The sequence below is a fragment of the Cetorhinus maximus genome, chromosome 15 (assembly GCF_964194155.1).
Source record: "Cetorhinus maximus chromosome 15, sCetMax3.hap1.1, whole genome shotgun sequence".
Taxonomy (NCBI): domain Eukaryota; kingdom Metazoa; phylum Chordata; class Chondrichthyes; order Lamniformes; family Cetorhinidae; genus Cetorhinus; species Cetorhinus maximus.
The window spans coordinates 49,421,538-49,440,411 of NC_135893.1; the positions used below are offsets into that span (position 1 = coordinate 49,421,538).

The 18,874-nt window shown below is 45.4% G+C and overlaps 1 protein-coding gene across 9 annotated transcripts in view; it reads left to right on the forward strand.

Annotated features, from left to right (window-relative positions):
• Positions 1-18,874, forward strand: part of LOC144690659 (lipopolysaccharide-induced tumor necrosis factor-alpha factor homolog) — a 94,624-nt gene that overhangs the window by 39,040 nt on the left and 36,710 nt on the right. For 8 of the 9 annotated variants that reach the window (XM_078558379.1, XM_078558376.1, XM_078558380.1 and 5 more), the window contains one exon: positions 1,443-3,631. The exons of the other annotated variant lie outside the window; for it this stretch is intronic. In XM_078558379.1, coding sequence (XP_078414505.1) covers positions 1,443-1,551 — 109 coding nt within the window. In that variant the 3' untranslated portion in view covers positions 1,552-3,631. Of the gene's footprint in view, positions 1-1,442; positions 3,632-18,874 lie in introns of those variants that run through there. 9 annotated transcript variants of the gene reach the window in all.

Consider the following 18,874-nt stretch of genomic DNA (forward strand, 5'->3'; position numbering starts at 1 on the left):
TGTTCCCAATCAAGAACTAGAGGGCACAGATTCAAAATAATTGGCAAGTGATAAAAGTGATGAGGAAAATTTTTTTCACCCAGAGGGTGGTTGGAGTCTGGAACAAACTCCCTGAGAGGGTGGTAGAGGCAGGCTCAATCAAGGTATTCAAAAGGAATTGGATTGGTATCTGAAAAGAGAGTTTTCAAGGTTGCAGGGATAAGGTAGGGGAGTAGGATTAGGTAGAATGCTCTTTCAGCAAGCCAGTGCAGACTCAAGGGGCCAAATGACTGCCTCATACACTGTAAAGATTCTGTAATATATCAGAAATAATTCTTGGGGGGTGGGGGGGTGGGGTGGAATGAATAATTCAACCCATTAACTCTTGGGTCATTGTAGTACAAACAGGAAATTATTAGATGATTTACAGCCAATGGTAGAAAAAAAGCATCAAAGAAAACATCAAAACATTGAGGCTGAGGCAATAATAGCCCATTGTGAGGAAACTGGAGAAATTCAAAACGCAGCCTGCTGATCAGGTCAAAATTAACATAAAATGCTGACAAAACAGTGGGTTTCTTAGTCTCGGAGGAATAATATTGGACATTGGCCCTCTCGCCATTGAGAAAATATCTCCACCTAAAATATCCTCACTAGAGTAGACGTCCAAAGCAGAACTCATTGTCTGTTTGGGATGTGGGCGGTGAGGAACAGACAGATTCTGCTTGTAAGCTCGTGCAGGAAGGTACAAGAGGAAGAGCAGCTAAAAGTAGAAGTGTGAACTGCGATTTTACAGGCTACAACCCTTCCAGAATGCAGGAGGGAAGAGGAAGATGCTTTTGATGTTTGGGCAATGTAAGTTAGTGGAATGTGACCTATTGAATTTGGAGGCTGGTAGGGTAGAAGGTTTAGGGTGAGGGGGATCCTGTTATGGAAGGAGGTTGCAGGGATAGCAGAAGTGCAGGAAGGGTCTGACGTGGTCAAGAGCCTTGTGACAGTAAATAGTAATCCTTGGCTGAAGAGGGGGCAGGGTATTTTAGTAGTTTTGGTGCACATGATAAAGTTCTTCGCAGGTGCAATGGAGAGAGAACAACTGAAGAAACAGGTGGAGTCTAACTTGTGAAAAAGCACACTCTCTAAATGATTATAGAAGTCTTGTGTGGCAGGACCATACTTAGGAGAGAGTCCTGTAACAGTAAATGCTGCTTCATTAGGAATTCGTGCTGAGGTTAATATACTTACATATTCTAGCTCAAGTGTCTGTGGCCATGCTTATTTGTCAGAACTAAATGAAGGATTCTATTGTACTGTTTTACCCAAATGACTAGACTACATTTTTCTTCCTAATGATTATACTACATTGACCTGGTCCCTTTCCATATGGTCACCTTTTCAAAAACTGTGTTCTACAAAATCTTGTCTTGGATGCACTCTAATTGCCTGACATTTTCTACTGTTACTAGGTGTGTGTTTGGCTGCTGCCTGATTCCATTTTGTGTTGATGGTCTTCAGGATGTGGAGCACATTTGTCCAAATTGTGGACAGCACATCGGCAGCTGCAAACGCCTGTAAAATTTCACCAAGATGCAGCTATGATTCTGTGACACGTCAACTTTTGATACTACTACTACTAGATGGAATATTTCTCTTATAGAATCTGATATCAAACATATGAGACTTCATATTCTGGAAGTGGAAATGCGCTGCTGTTTTCGAGAAGTTGGAGTAAAAATTATTAAAGTGGGAGGCTGACTATTGCCTGGCAGTATCTTCGTAAGTGTGCAAATAAATAAATGATCTGTGGTCTTGCAAGTGTCATTAGCTGCCATTTAATTATTTGAGGTGGGGGAGGGGTGGGTGGTCAGGGTTGGGGGGAAATGGCATGTAATTTTCTTCAGGTAATTTTGTCACTTAGTTTAAATGGTCTTAAGTAGGTTTTGGCAACTAATTCTTTATTATCATTTAAGCGAGTTGCATCAAAAATCATTCTCAAAATAGTCCAACAATTTGGATTATTCCAAGTAATATTTCTGCAAAGGATTGTGTTCTAATTGGTACTTTTTGGTGGTAAAATCTTTACAATTGTGATTTTAACAGTAAAAAATATGCTAAATAAAAGCTTGTATTAAAGGTAGTGTGATGCTGTACTATCACTTAATGTGCTCGCAGGTGGCTGGGCTGGTGATCTGAGATCGTTTTGATAGGTTTTTGTGTCTTGCCTGGTTCCGCACTGTAACTTCATTTTCTCTTAAGTAGGATAAAGATGACAGCTATTAAATTTCAAAACACGTTATCTCAAAATCACTTGATGCTACTGCCCAGAGAGTTGGAAACACTAGGAGTGTATTTCTAATCCTACAGTATTAGGATATGTCACACCTTTTTAAATTTCCTTGGTCTCCATAAACATTCTGTTCCCTAGTGTGAGAAATTAAATTGGGAAATTTGTAAGTTAATGGGAATGATATAGCATTAAGATCCACGATATTAAATGTGAAAAATCCCATTCTGCCTTAAATGCTGAACAAGAAATAGATTCTAATGCAAGTGATGTTATATCCCTACATCAATGTGCCTGAGGGAAAGTGTAAGGGAGAGGGAAAGTGTAAGGGAGAGGCAAAACTGAGAGTCAAACCAATGCTCTGTTCATTCAAATGAAACCCAAAGGGCCAACAGGCAGGTAGGTGTACAGTAATGGTCAAGTCTTTGAATTAATGACAGACTTACTGCAGTGGGTGAAATATTCATTGCTATCCAAAGCAATTTAATGCAAAAATCAATAACCTCAGTGGTATTATATAAACTGCAGTAGGAAGTGAGGCAGAAATAAGATCAGTCATTCGATAGATTGGAAGCCATAGTCTAGAACTAGAGAAGCTTGCAGATCTTTTTTCTCCAATTACATTTTGGCTATCTGTTTTAGAAGTCTCCAGATATTCAAAAATAAAGTAGTTCTACCTCTTAGAAAGTAGCGAAGCATTTTTTTAAATCGCTAGAACAAAATCCGAGTGTTATCCTAACCTGCCAATAATCCTAGTTGTATCTGCTGCCCATTTCATTTTCGATCAACTCCAAATTAAAGTAAATTTGGGCAGCAGGGTGTAAAATGGGACAGCAGGTGCCCATAACACACCATTCCTTAACTTTGAGTGTGATTTATATAAAAATGCTTGGATAAGCCTCAGTGGGATGGAACTCTCAGGAATTGCACATGTTCCATACAAATATACACACAGGGAAAACAGTTTGTTGGGCTAAGAAACCTATAGAAACTTATAGTTCCCAATGCTTGTGCTCATTAAATGTCCTGCATTTGATTCTTTATGAAAGTTTTAAACATCAGAATATAGTCCCTGCTGTCACTTCAACCTATCGGTGAAAGCAGTAGGATTACCCCCACAAACTGGATTTTGGCTTGATCTACTTTTAACTAATGGTGGCCTGTCCTAAGCTTGTATTGCTAAATTAGAGTTATTTTGTTTGCAGGTTTAAGACTTCTGTATATCTACATTTCTGATACTAGTCTATAAAATAGCACTGAAGAATAAGAATCTCTTATTTGAATGTAACCTGTTTGAATCAGCCCCCTACTTTAAACAAATCCACAGTGTAACCATCTTGGAAATGCCAATAAAAATACATTTTAACTATATGACATTGTGACTTGCTGATGCCATCTCTAGGTATACTTTCAGTGAGCGGGAAGGTTTTTTTTTTCTATGGGATGGATGTACTGTTCTAGGAAGTGGAGCTTTTCTGGTCATGTGTTTTTTTTTTCCCTCCTGTGTAATTAGACTCACGTTTGATAAATAAATACAAAATGACCAGTGTCAGAAGTTCACATCTGTTGCCTCCCTCTTCCAAGATAAACTCTGCCATTTAGGAGATGAATGCCAGTCCAATTATCACCAGTCAATGTGTAGGAGCTTGAGCAGGCTCATGATCTGCTCTAGCGTCTCGTCTGCAGAAAATTCTGATGCGGTGTGAAGCCCGGTCTGCTAAAGAAGGTTGATGTGCAGACACCATGGAATAAAGGATGCATTGGACAGCCTGTTGGCGAGCTTGCATGCAATGTCTCAGCACAGAGATTCCCATTCGAGCTTGTGCCATGGCTTCACAGAAATCATGTCCAACATGGTATGTGTGGTCTGCTTGAGTGGCACTGACCATGATGAAGCCTCTGCTGGGTGCTTAGCTGTTTGCCACCTTTAGCCACTTATTCCTAAATGATCCAGAAATTCAGATGGATATAAATGGGGTAGGAGCAACAAAAATGTTAAGCCTTCCATTCCTGCATTTCAGTGCTTCAGCACTTTCTCTAATAAAGCCAAACGAAGAGTGCTGAGGCGCACTGCTGGCAGTGTGCCCACGTTTCTAATGGGAATCGAAGGCTGTGTTTGGAGGAGTTACCCCATGACCCCTATTTGCTGTACATTGATCTGACACCCTAGTTGCTGTCACTGGGTCAAAATCCTGGAACTCCCTCCCTAACAGCACTGTGGGTGTACCTACACTACAGGGACTGCAGCGGTTCAAGAAGGCAGCTCACCATCATCTTCTCAAGGGCAGGTGGGGGTGGGCAATAAACAGAATATCCAACCCTTCAGGGCTTAAAAAATCAATCTCTAGGGCGCTTGTCTGCACTCCTGGAGAAAAATAATCGGGGCATTAAAAAATTTTCTTTTTTTTTAACATTCCTTTTTCCAGATATTACAAAATATTGCATATTGGGGGAAAACTGCTGTTTGGCTAAGAGTCAAACATCATCAAATTAGGTAATGGATTTTCGCTTTCCAATTGGCATAGACAGGCAGTACGTCACAAGGATAGATATTTTGGCCAACTGATGGCTGGAATGTGGGGGGAAAGTCATGTGATTAAAACCTCCCGGAATACACTTAATCACAGTTGGCAACTTTAGCAATAAATGCTGGCCTAGCCAGCAATGCCCACTGTAAATAACCTATTTTTTTTGGACTGTGGCTTTAAAAACTACCATGGTTGCATGTTCACTGGAACAAGATGAGGAATACCTACAATGTTGCTATCCTGAAACAGTGTGACATAGAAGAACAGGATGGTGCCAAAAAGGAGTCCTGGACTAAGGGGAGCTGCTTGATGACAGTATTTTAATTGGCTTGTGACCAGGGTTTTGTGTGGTGTCAGTAGCTCCTAGCCTGCAAAGAGGGAAGACCTAAAACCTCTCTCTCCCGTGTTTGTAAGATTCCAGTAATTCTGCCATAGTAGCTAGCTGACTTCTCCTCACATCTCTCTAACCCTTTCAAACCCCTATCAAGAGGAAAAGGGGAAAAATCACCAGTAGAGACATTGAAAAGCAAGCTTTTCCAACCAGTGAGCCACAGACTGAAAGTGCTGAGAGACCACCTCGTGTCATCAACAACAAACTGCAATGAATTTGGAAGACATCAATCAAAATCAACCTATCTAATCGTGTACTCCGGATTGGTGTTATTGAACTGTTTTATCTCACCCTTAAAATCCATGTTTTGTGTGTTTGTGTATAGGGGTTTAAGAAGGGGTTGAGTTTAAGTTTTATAGAGTTAGAAGTTAGTTCATATTTCTTTTGCCACTAGTTAGACAATGGGGATAATTTTTCCTACAGCAGGCGAGGGCGGGCACGGAGCTGATTGTCGCCCGCTATCGGCTGGGCACTGCCATTTTATGCAAGTGGGCCAATTAAGACCTGCCCAGTGTAATGTGCAGCCAGTAGCGCTCAGTGCTACCTGTGCTGGCGGGAGGAGGAGGGAGAGTCGGGGCCCGCGCTTTTTCGCACATGCTCGCGAAAGAGCGCAAAAATCTCCCTGCACACAGAGATGCATCAGGGAGATTGAATGGATTATAAAACTTTTTAATAAGTAAAGTAAAAATGTATTTATACATGTCTCCTCATGTGTGTCACATGAGCTGGGACATGTTTGTGAAGTATGGAAAAATTTATTTTATGAAAGCTTCAGGAAACCTCATCCTGCCCATGGATGAGGTTTCCTGAAAAACGGGAAGGCCGCTTGGTTTTCATGGTCGACATTACGCAGTATCTGTCTATTGAGCTCAATATTAAATTGCAAGGACCTAACCAGATTATTATTTCCCTTCTTTCAAATGGGAAATCATTTGAAACCAAGTTAAAGCTGTGACGAATGCAACTGGAAAAGGGCAACACAGTGCATTTTCCTACCCTTCAGAAATGAAAACCTATAACAACAGTGGAGTACCCCAGGGAGTGTGCAAAGTTACTTCAGAAATATTGCAAGCGATTTCAAGACTGAAAAGTGAAGGAACTGGAATTAAACTTTTTTGCCACACTGCTCAATGTTGAAGCAGTCGGTGTACCTGAAAACCTTCAACATGAAGTTGTAGAATCGCAAAGCAACATTGAACTAAAGGCCAAATGAAATAACTTGCATCTGCTGGAATTCTACAGACTCCATGTGGGCACTAATGAATTTCCAAACTTGAGGAGACACGTGCTGAAAATTGCATCACTGTCTGGAACTGCATAATGCTCCCAGCAGCTTTTTTTTGCAAAATTTTCTCTCTCAAAGAACTGCCTGTGTGCCAGATTAACAGATGTGAATTTGGGAAACCAGTTGTGAGTAGCAACATTATCAGTGCCAGCAGACATAACAGGGCTCATTAAGGAAAAACAAACTCAGCCATCGCATTAAAACCACGGGTGAGTTGAACGTTTCTGCATTCTCAGAAAAAAATTGAAGTTGGTTTTTATGTGTGTGTGGCCCATGACTGATTATGTCTGTAAGTGGCTCTTGATAAGGAAAAAGTTCCCCGCCCCTGCGCAAACCAAGAACATGTCTGCTCTCTCAGGTGGACAGAAAAGATCCAGTGAAACAATTTCATACACATGAGGTTTTTACAGGGTAACCTGTACCTGCCTACCTTTAAACTGATTTTCTAGTTTTCAAATTTTGCTGTTTTCAAGTTTGTCGAATACTCTTTAATCATTACACAAGCCACCTAGAACGTAATGATCACAGATTCCTGGTAAAGATACGTACCTATGTGAGGGGTTGTAAGGGTATGGATCTAATCTGCTTGCATTGATTGAAGATAGTGGGCGGAATTTTCCGACCCCGCTGGTGGCGGTGATAGGTGGTGTGCGCGGAAAATGTGGCATGACCTGTTTTCACAACGGCGTGAAGGCAGGTCGCGATAGTCCACTCAGCCCACCGATGGCGGGCCGTGTTTCCCGCCATCTGTTGGCAGGGAGATCATTGTAATACATTAGCCTATAATTAAAAGGCCATCCCACCAGGCTCTTGGAACCCCAGCCACGTCAGCGGGAAAGCACGCCGACGTGTTTCACAACAGCACACAGGCAACATGCACTTGGTGGCCTTCACTTTGGGGAAACTGAGGTGAGTGAGCAGCAGCGTTCTCCACAGCTCACCCACTGTTTACAGGCCTCGGGGGCGCCGGGGTGGGGAGGGCGGTGCAACTGATGCCTGGCTCCGGAGGCGACTGTTGAAGGGGGTGGGGGAGGGAGGGGTGTCCGGGGGCAAGTGTTGGCCAGACTCAGGTGAATGCTGGGGCGTGGGGGCGGTGGTAGTGTTAAGTGCTGCATCCCATCAAAGGTAAGCGAGGGAAGTGGCCACGCATTAGGGACACCTGTATGAACTGACCATGCCTCTGCAACTGAGAGAATTCAGGCACAGCCACAGTGATATTATTGGGGTCGGGCTCCTAGACTACCCACCCACACAAGCAACACGGAGGCACCCAAGGGCCACCAAGCGCTCCATACCATTGGCTGTGAAAGTGACCATGGCGCTCAATTTCTATGCCAGTGGCTCCTTTCGGGGCTCCACAGGTGACCCCAGTGGGATATCACAAGCCTCCACCCACAAATGCATCCATAAGGTCACGGATGCCACCTTTAGACTTAAAATGGTGGAGCTTCATCGAGTGTACTACTTTCTGCTCTCTGCACGGCTGGGTAGATGCTTACTCAGCATATGGCTGTAGTGCGATAGTGAAATGTGGCACCCCCGGAATATATATTTACATAAGTTAGTTCCTAGCTCATTATGAATCTTATTACAATATATAATATCCCTCTTCCTTTTTAAAAAAAAATGTCTCCAGATCAATATAACTATTCTAATCATTAATTCTTTTTAGATAAACCGATGATTAATAATTGACTTTTATGAATAAACTGAACGCCTTCAGAACCTTCTATAGCTTGTTCTCATTTCTCAGAAAAACATTATTCGCGGTATCGCTTGGATAGTAGGAAATTGTGCCTCCACCTTGTAGATTTGGCATTCATCGCTCTCAGTGATGAGTCGGCACACAGCACAGGCTGTGTTGTGCGTGTTGCTTCTGGGGTTGAAGTAGTCATGCTTGATGTTGCTAATGTTGTGTCACTTGCTACTGAAGTTGTTGGTGTTGTCTCGCTGGTTAGTGATGCTGTCTCGCTGGTTAGTGTTGTTGGGCGGAATCGTCCCAGATTTGCACTAAGTGCGGTAGTGGGCATGGAAAATGATGATTTACCCGCCGTCCACAATGGCGGGTTCTCTCGCTGTGTCGTCTCAATCCTGCCACATTATTTATCCACTCCTGGGAAACACGCCATTTCCATGGCAGGTGGGCTCTCATTCACTCACTTGCCATCACCCCGTAGCTGCATCACGCCGGGCGCCATGTTTAAAGTCCAGCCACAGGCACATATCTCAGTGCTTCCAGCTCACCACTGCTGCACGAAGACATGGCCCTGAAACTGAAGAAGACTGCAGCCCCCAGGTTCAGCAACGCGTCCTTCGAGTGTCTTTTGGACACTGGAGGCTCGCTGGGACATCCTCCACCCCCGCTCTGGCCACAGGATGGGCAATAACAGCACTAACTTGGCTTGGAATGCAGTGGCAGCGGTGGTCACTGCCAACGTCCTGCAAAAAAGGACAACCATCCAGTGCCACAAGAGAATGAATGATCTCCTCCGTTCCACCAAGGTAAGTCACTCTTCTCACACCCTCAACTCTCTCACTCTCTCAAACCCATCACACATCCACAGGGCCCTCACTCGCTGCCAGTGCAAGGGACATCACCATTCACTGTCTCACACACACCATCATTGTCCTCATCCTGTCCATGGGACCACTCACCACCCGCACAGGCCAGGCATACTTATCATTTGGCCTGGCAGGCACCCTGCTTACACTCCATCTCTATTCATGCAGGACAAGCTGGCACACAAGATGGAGGGTTTGCAGACCAGTGGAGGAATGCCCGAAATTAAGGCCCTCTTGGACTTTGAAAACAGAGCCATCCAGCTGGCTGGCGAGGATCTGCATCGGTCCTGTGCTGACAGTGAGGTCGGTGCTGCTCTACCAAGTGAGAATCCAGCAATGCAACATCCATCAGACAACCATGCTGTGAGTGATGTGTCCTCTTTCACAGGCCACTGCCGTGCACTAATTATCTCCCCTTGCTTTCGCAGACACATCTGCCAAACAGCTGACAGAGTCCATGACCCAGGGCCTCCAATCAAGCCCCAAAGAAACCTCTGAAGGGGAATCTGAAGGCACCCTCCCTGAAGTCCTATCACAGCGCTCACCCACACCCTCCACCAGCGCAGGGACACACACCTCTGTGGGACCTAGCTTTAGAATAGCCTCAGGATCACAATCTGGTGAGCACATCGCACTTTCTGATCCACAGCAGGTGAAGACAGGGACTTCCCAGGTCTCCGGCACTCAGAGGATTGCTGGAGGCCAGAACGTTGCTGAGTTCAAGTCAGATGACGAGCCTCTGGACTCGGTCATGTCACAGTTGCTGGAGCTGCAAAGGCAAGCTCGCGAACATCAGGAAGAGATGTCCACTGCACTCCTCAGATTGCAAAGCACAATGAAGGAGTCTGTCCAACTTCAGGCTGAGGTGATAGCGCCGATGTGCCAAAGCACCAAGTTCGACGCTGGTAGGATGGCGGCTGCCATGGAGACCTTGGTCCAGGACATTGGTCCTGCACTGCTGTGCGAGCTCAACTCCATCAACGATGCCAAACTTGGCCTCCAACAGTGTGTATGGGAGAGGGGTGCGGGGCAGCTCAATCTCACTCCAGCTACCCCTGCTCCACAAGGAGTCAGCCTGGGAGCACCAAGATGTAATGGCAGTGTTAGGAATGTTAAGAACTTGTAGTTGCACAGTCTGGGCACGGGTGTTAATCACTTGTACATAATGTTCACTATTGTCAATAAACTCCCAAGAATGTCTCCCTGCCTATGGCTCCTTGTTCTGATGAGCAGCGTTCTTGTCACTCAGATGTGAAACCTTTCTGCACAAGATAAAGGCGGGTGTCTCAGTCCAGGGTCTCTTCCCTGGGCTTTGTGCAACCTTCAGACCAAAGCAATGGTCCAGCTCCACACTCACTGGAAACATTACTGATGCCTGCACCTCGATGGTGCTGGTCATTGCTGCCAGAATGTAGTGGGCAGGTGTCACACAGTTCCGTCATTCTCTCTGTGTGCTCTCAGCACCTTTAAGGTGGGGCTGGCCCCCATCTCTTCAGCATCTGTGACCAGTGATACTGGGCTCCTGAAGGGTTCAGGTGCTGAAGGCGGACAAAGGATCAGATGCGTTTAGAGTTTCATGGCTGCGTCTCTATGATATGGCCCTGATCACAGAGCACAAGCGACCTGCCCTTGGCCAGACAGGAATCAGACATTCTCAGAGGCTATGTGAAGATCTATGGAGTGTCCTCACTGCATGTTGTCATCATCTTCCTGTAATCGAGTGACTATTAGGGCCTCCACTGCATCTCCATGACAGGAGCATTATCACAGAGGGTATCCGCACTGTCATAGACCAGACTGGAATCAAACTTTACAGATGCAATGTGAGGATCTCTGGTGTCTCCTCACTGCCTGTCGTCATCATCATCCTCCACAAATCTAGTAGCTATGAGGGCCTCCCGAGCGTGCCTGCCTCATCTGGCCAGTGCGAGGGCCTCATCCCCGTCATCATCATCGTCGCCTTTGAGGACCCCCTCGTCCTCATCCCTGTTGACATGCCCCTCATTGGGGAAGACCTCCAGCTCCTCCATCTCCTCCTCATCCAGCTCCTCTCCCCGTTGCAGCGCCAGGTTGAAAAGGGTGCAGCAGGCAACGACAACGATGTGTGACACCCTCTGCGGACTGTATTGCAGGGCTCCACCAGACTGGTCCAGGCACTGGAACCTCATCTTCAGCATCCTGATGGTCTGCTCCACCAAGTTGTGAGTTGCAGCTTGAGCCTCATTATAGCGTCGCTCTGCTGCAGTCTGAGGCCGCCACACAGGTGTCATCAGCCATGGCCTCTGCGGGTAGCCCTTGTCCCCGAGGAGCCATCCTTGCAGCTTCTGTGGACCCTGGAAGATGTCAGGGATCTGAGATCGACTCAAGTTGTAGGCGTCGTGCACACTCCCTGGAAACCGTGCGTGCACAGACCTGCAGGATGCGTTTCTGGTGGTCGCACACCAGCTGCACATTCAGAAAATGGAACCCCCTGTGGTTGATGTAGATCACCGTGTGTTGTGACGGAAACCTGAGCGCCACATGAGTGCAGCCGATCGCACCCTGCACCTGTGGGGAACCTGAGATCTGGGTGAATCCAATTGCTCTTGCATTCTGGCTCTCTTGGTCCCGGGCAAAATGCATTAAGTTGTGTGCCCTTGTAATGTTGGCATCTGTGACCTCATGGACACATTTGTGGGTGGAGGCTTATGATATCCCACAGAGGTCGCCTGTGGAGCCCTGAAAGGAGCCACTGGCGTAGAAATTGAATGCGGCGCTTACTTTCATGGCCACTGGCAATGAATGCCCTGCATGTCCCCATAGCGCCGAATCTTGCAGTAGGTGGCCAATGTGACCGACCAGTTCCCTAGACATGCCAGTCTTCAGTGACACTGGTTCTCGGTTATCTATGCCCTTCACCTCCTAGCAATGTTCCTCAAGCTTGAAGCCCAACAGGTGACCCTGGGGAGCACAGCACAACGTTACCGTGTAATCACCTCCCAGTTTCCCTCAAAGTGCAGCTCACCGTCGCCAAGTGCACGCCTTTTAGCTGCTGTTGTGAAGCATGTTGGCATGTTTTCCCGCCAACCTGGATAGATAATCCAGAGGGGGCGGGGACGGGGGAAAATTCTGGCGGGCTGGCCCAATAATGATATGCTGATGTATTATAATGAGGTTCCTGACGTCGGATGGCTGGAAACTCGGCCTGACATTGGTGGGCTGTGCAGACGATCACGAATGGTTTCATGCCGTTGTGAAACTAATTCCGCCATTTTATCCGCTTACGCCATTGAACATGCCCCACGCCAATGGGCACGAAAAATCCTGGCCATTGTTGGTCTCATGGTTTGTTTCTTATTGTCTCATCTTTCCTTTATTTCTTTAGTCTACTGTATTCTTAAATTCAGAAAATCTTGCATTTATATAGCACCTCTCATGGCCACTATATATTTCAAAGCACTTTACAGCTAATGAAGTGCTCTTCAAATTTTAGTCACCATTGTAATCTAGGAAACATGGCAGCCAACTTGTACATTGCAAACTCCTGCAAACAGCAATGTGCTAATGACTAGATAACCTGCTTTTGTGAAGTTGATTGAGGGTTAAACATTGGCCAGTACACTGGGGTTAACTTCCTTGATCTTCTTCATCATAATAGTGCCATGGGATCTTATATATCCATCTGAAAGGGCAGACAGGATCTTGGTTTAACACCTCATCCAAGTGATGGCACCTCTGACAATGCTGCACTCCCTCAGTACTGCACTGGAGTGTCAGCCTTGATTTGTCACCACTCCAGGACTTACTGACTCAGAGATAAAAGTACTACCAACTGAGCCACAACTGTCACCACAAATCTACTGATCATCCCCTGACTGCTTGGCTCAATGCCTAGTAAGCATCATGTTTGTCTTTTCATATTAGTCAATTCATGTTTGTTCATTATTTCCAAACTTCTCCTGAATATAAACTCTCAGAAACTGCTTATTCTGCAGATTCTTAGTTTCAATATGTGTAAATATCTTTAATATTGAGAAATATTTCATAAGGTCATGGTGTCTTCCCCTTTCTATATCAATTAGCATTGACATCTCTATGGCCATCAATGAAATTCTTCATTAGTCAGGGACCACACATGCAATTGTCCAATATCACATTTTGTTCAGGGATGACGTCTGCTGACAACATGACTTGGAAAACCATGTAAGTAGGCAGGGGAAATATGGAAGCAATTTAATATGGAAAAGTGTAAAGTGCTGCATGTAGTAGGAAACAGATGGGGAATGTAAATACTTCATGATTGGTATTGAAAGAACTAAGAGTGAAATTGAAAGGTATCAAGGGGTGGATTCAAAGCTCAACATGTCAGACTATGTGAAGTACCAACCAACAAAGCAATTAAAAAGGTGAACTTTAAGGTGTCTTGGACAGAATGTATGTGCTTTCTGATTGCCCATAATCAGTATATTTTGTATGGAAAGAGGTGTGTCTTTTCTTGCCCTTGGAATGTGAATTCCAATTAAATAATTCAGCAGCAAGCTTTCATGGATTTAAAATAAAGATGGTTATTTATTCTCACACACTTACACTGAATTAATATAACATCACACACTTGGTGTGTCTCTCACACACACACACACTGAATACAGATAAAGACAATGCAATTCTACAAATTATAGTTAATTCAATTTACAATTTCTGATCCCTTACGCACCAGTTTCATTCACATGGCTGCTGGGTTAACACTTCTGAGGCCCATTCAGTCTAGTTTGAATAGGGAAGGCAATCCAGATACAATGGTAAGTTCATAGTGGCCATTGAGTTTCAATCCTCCTTTTTGTCAAGTACGACTCATGGGGACAGGTACAGGTGGGGGACTTCAATATCCATCCCCAAGAGTGGTTCAGTAGCGCCACTACTGACCAAACAGACCCAGTCTAGCAGCTGGTGCTGGGAAAAGCATACTTGACCTCATCCTCACCAACCTGCTTGCCGCAGATGCATCTGTCCATGACAGTTTCGGTAGGAGTGACCACCACGCAATCATTGTGAAGACAAAGTCCCGCCTTCACATTGAGGATACCCTCCATCGTGTTGTGTGGCACTACCATGGTGCTAAATGGCATAGATTTCAAACAGATCTAGCAACTTGATTGGGCATCCATGAGGCACTGTGGGCCATCAACAGCAGAATTGTACTCTCACACAATCTGTAACCTCATGGCCCGGCATATCCCCCACTCTACCATTAAGCCAGGGAATCAACCCTGGTTCAATGAAGAGTGCAGGAGGGCATGCCAGGAGCAACACCAGGCATGCCTAAAAATGAGGTGTCAACCTGGTGAAGCTGTAACACAGGGCCACTTGTATGCTAAACAGCATAAGCAGCAAGTGATAGACAGAGCTAAGCGATCCCACAGCCAACGGATCAGATCTAAGCTCTGCAGTCCTGCCACATCCAGTCGTGAATGGTGGTGGACAATTAAACAGCTCACTGGAGGAGGAGGCTCCACAAATCTCCCCATCCTCAATGATGGAGGAGCCCAGCACATCAGTGCAAAAGATAAGGCTGAAGCATTCACAACAATCTTCAGCCAGAAGTGCCGAGTGGATGATCCATCTCAGCCCCCTCCAGAGGTCCCCAGCATCACACATGCCAGTCTTCAGCCAATTCGATTCACCCCATGTGATATCAATAAATGGCTGAAGGCACTTGATACTGCAAAGGCTATGGGCCCTGGCAATATTCCGGCAATAGTACTGAAGACTTGCGCTCCAGAACTTGCCATGCCCCTAGCCAAGCTGTTCCAGTACAGCTACATCACTGGCACCTACCCGGCTATGTGGAAAATTGCCCAAGTATGTCCTATACACAAAATGCAGGACAAATCCTACCTGGCCAATTACCGCCCCATCAGTCCACTCTCCTTCATCAGTAAAGTAATGGAAGGAGTCATCAACAGTGCTATCAAGTGGCACTTGCTTAGCAATAACCTGCTCACTGATGCCCAGTTTGGGTTCCGCCTGGGCCACTCAGCTCCTGACCTCATTACAGCCTTGGTTCAAACATGGACAAAAGAGCTGAACTCCCGAGGTGAGGTGAGAGTGACTGCCTTGATATCAAGGCAGCATTTCTCTGAGTGTAGCATCAAGGAGCCCTAGCAAAACTGGAGTCAATGGGAATCAGGGGAAAACTCTCTGCTGGCTGGAGTCATACCTAGCACAAAGGAAGATGATTGTGGTTGTTGAAGGTCAGTCATCTCAGCTCCAGGACATCACTGCAGGAGTTCCTCAGGGTAGTGTCCTCGGCCCAACCATCTTCAGCTGTTTCATAAATGACCTTCCTGCCATCATAAGGTCAGAAGTGGGGATGATTGAACAATGTTCAGCACCATTCACGACCCCTCAGATACTGAAGCAGTCCATGTCCAAATGCAGCAAGACCTGGACACTATGAAGTCTTGGGCTGACAAGTGGCAAGTAACATTCGCACTGCACAAGTGTCAGGCAATGACCATCTCCAACAAGAGAGAATCCAACCATCGCCCCTTGATGTTCAATGGCATTACCATCACTGAATCCCCCACTATCAATATCCTGGGGGTTACGATTGATTAGAAACTGAACTGGACTAGCCATATAAATACTGCAGCTACAAGAGCAGATCAGAGACTAGGAATCCTGCGATGAGTAACTCACCTCCTGACTCCCCAAAGCATATCCAACATATACAAGGCACATGTCAAGAGTGTGATGGAATACTCCCCACTTGCCTGGATGAGTGCTGCTCCAACAACACTCAAGAGGCTGGACACTGTCCAGGACAAAGCAGCCCACTTGATTGGCACCACATCTACAATCATTCCCTCCCTCCACCACCGACGCACAGTAGCAGCAGTGTGTACCTTCTGCAAGATGCACAGCATGAATTCACCAAGGCTCCTTAGACAGCACTTTTGACCACCCACAGCCACTACCACCGTGAAGGACAAGGGCAGCAGATAGATGGGAACACCACCAGCTGAAATTTCCCCTCCAAGTCACTCACTATCCTGACTTGGAAATATATTGCTGTTCCTTCACTGACGCTGGGTCAAATTCTGGAACTCCCTCCCTAACAGAAATGTGGGTGTACCTACACCACATGGACTACAGCAGTTCAAGAAGGCAGCTCACCACCACCTTCTCAAGGGCAACTGGAGAAGGGCAATAAATGCTGGCCCAGCCAGCGAAGCCCACATCCTGTGAATGAATAAAAAAAAAGGTACTCTGGAAACTCCATAATGTTTAAGCGTTGACCCATCCTTAAGCAATGTGATATGTGAATTCCACAGATGGCTGAGGTACCCTCACCTATGTAATTAGGTATTCACTGGAAACTCGATACTATCTGTTTGCCATTGCCAAAAGTCACATGATTTGTCGCAGCCACCATAACAACTTGTTTGTGTCCAATTTCTAAAAGTATTGACTGAAAGTGCATAATAATACACACCTCTGCTGCATGGGAAAAAATGGAATTTTGATTACTTTTTTTTTTAACATGGTTTTCCTGTGAAGCAAAAGAAACTGTGCACATACATTCTGATACACACAGGGATCCAGTATTTCTACAGTTTTCCCTATCTGTTGCGTACCCTTGCTGGCTTCTACTCTGGATAATGTACCAGCGATGGAATTATTCTTTCCAGCAATGTCTTTAGAGTAAAAGGCTGTAAGGGTTATCTCCACTCGAACAATGTGGCTTGGATCACTTTAAATTTTGCTAGGAACTTTAAACGGTTATGGTCTGTGTATATTAGCATCTCTTGGTACAAATTGTTAACATGGACCTCAAAATGCTGGAGAGCCAACAAAAGACCTGGGCTAGAATTTTACATCCTGCCCAAGGATGGGCGTACGCCCAACCCGACCAGACATGACATAACACGAGATGATGTCGGGCCAGCGCCCTGATGTCATCACGCACTCACACACGCGGCAGTCGGAAGCACACCCAACAACAATTAATCAGGCAAATAAGCCCATTAACGATGCAATTAACATTGATTTTAAGTGGCCCGTCCACATTTCCAGTTGGTGGACGGGCCATTCTCCCAGGCGGCATTCACATTTTTGCTCGAGCCTCAATCCAGGGCGGGATGAAATCTCCGTGGGGAAATAAAATAAAAAGAAATATCTGGGGACTGGTCTTTTATGAGGTAAGCTTTCTGGTGCTTGATTGTGCTGCATGGACATATTTTGCAGCATTTTTGTCTTTTCCTTTATTCAGTGGAGGTCTGCAGCTCCCTGGAGCAGCTGTCTGCCCTCAGGGAGCTCATTAGAAGCGTTCTCCTGCACCCTCAGTAGGTTGGCGCCTGCCCTCTTCCTGCCCCCACCCCGGCAGCACTGAGCATTTCTCAGTGCACGTTTCAGGTAGGCTGGCCGTTAATTGGCCAACCAGCATGATATTGCAGTCGGGGGCCAATCACGGCTGGAGGCTCATTTCCCGAGTGCTTCTGGGCCCGCCAATCGTGCACACCCAATGAACGAAAAGCTCAGGCCCTAATGTTTCTTTCTAACTGAGTACTTTTTCTGATGTTTAGTTAGTTTTTTTTTTAGAAATAACCAAGCAGAGATTCAAGTGTGAGAACAATGTATTTTTCAATGACAGCTTTACCAGAAACAGAGTATCACTGACATATGGTCATATCGCCAGTCCACATAGTCTACATGAGCATCAAAGGGTTTTGTTCCATTAATGTGCACAAAATTATGCCACAACTGTCCCCTACTTGCTGCAGAATCAGCCCCATTAGCTACAGCAGATGTTGTCAGCACTGTGGAAGGGCAACAGTCACCACTCTAAACTTGCAAAACTTTTTGAGGTCCCAGAACTGTTTTCACCCAGGCCTAATTTTCCATTCATCAGTGTGGCACAATCACAGCTCACTGACACACTTAAAATGGGTCATTTAGGAAATGCTATGATTCAAACAGTGAGCACTATTTTCCCTACAAATTCACATACATTGTCCTTTCAACTTCTGTAGTAATTATGGTTTTATTTAGTGTGCAATGCACCTTTAAGAATAATACTTGTTAGGCATGGTAATCTGATGTGTAATATACCTTTAAAAAGAATATTATAATAGAAGATCACATGATCTTATTATCCAATGACAGAATAGCACGGGCTACCTTAATAGTTTGTAATCCATAGTCAGTAATCTAGGGTAAGAGTCTATAATGTAGAGACAGGGTTTCAGTTGTAAGTACACAAGTGTAGATGCTCAGTTCCTTTGTAAATAAAGAGAATGTGTTATATATAAGGACTGTCTGCTGATCTGCTCTGCCTATGGTACCAGTTCGGTCATCCTGAAACAAGTGTGCAACCCGGATCATTAGTCCAAATAAACTGGTGACCAAGATCCAACAAACTGGCGATGAGGTGAAGAAAGCAAGAAGGAGCGAGGAAGGGCGAGAAAAAAAACAAGAAAAAAGTGAGGAAGGAAATCAAGTGAATCGAAATCAGGTCGGACCTCGCATGGTAATTGTAAGTAGAATTTCCATCCTAATCATCGAAGCAGACCCCTTGAAGCAAGCCACAGTTTGGAAGGGTTGATCCTTTCGACCCAATGGTGGACAATTGGTCTCATTATGTTGAACTCCTCGCATTCTTTTTCCAAGCTAATGACATTGCGGGGGAGGAGAAGGGGCACCTGATCTTCTTACCCAGTGCCCCGGATTCGAAAAGTTTTGATGATTTAGTGAACTCTCGGTAACGATGCAATGGTTCAAATTTAATTCAAGAAATAGAGCCCCAGGGGAGACAGTTGCTTATTATGTGGCAAGTCTAAAACAGAATATTGCGAGTTTGGTACATCTAT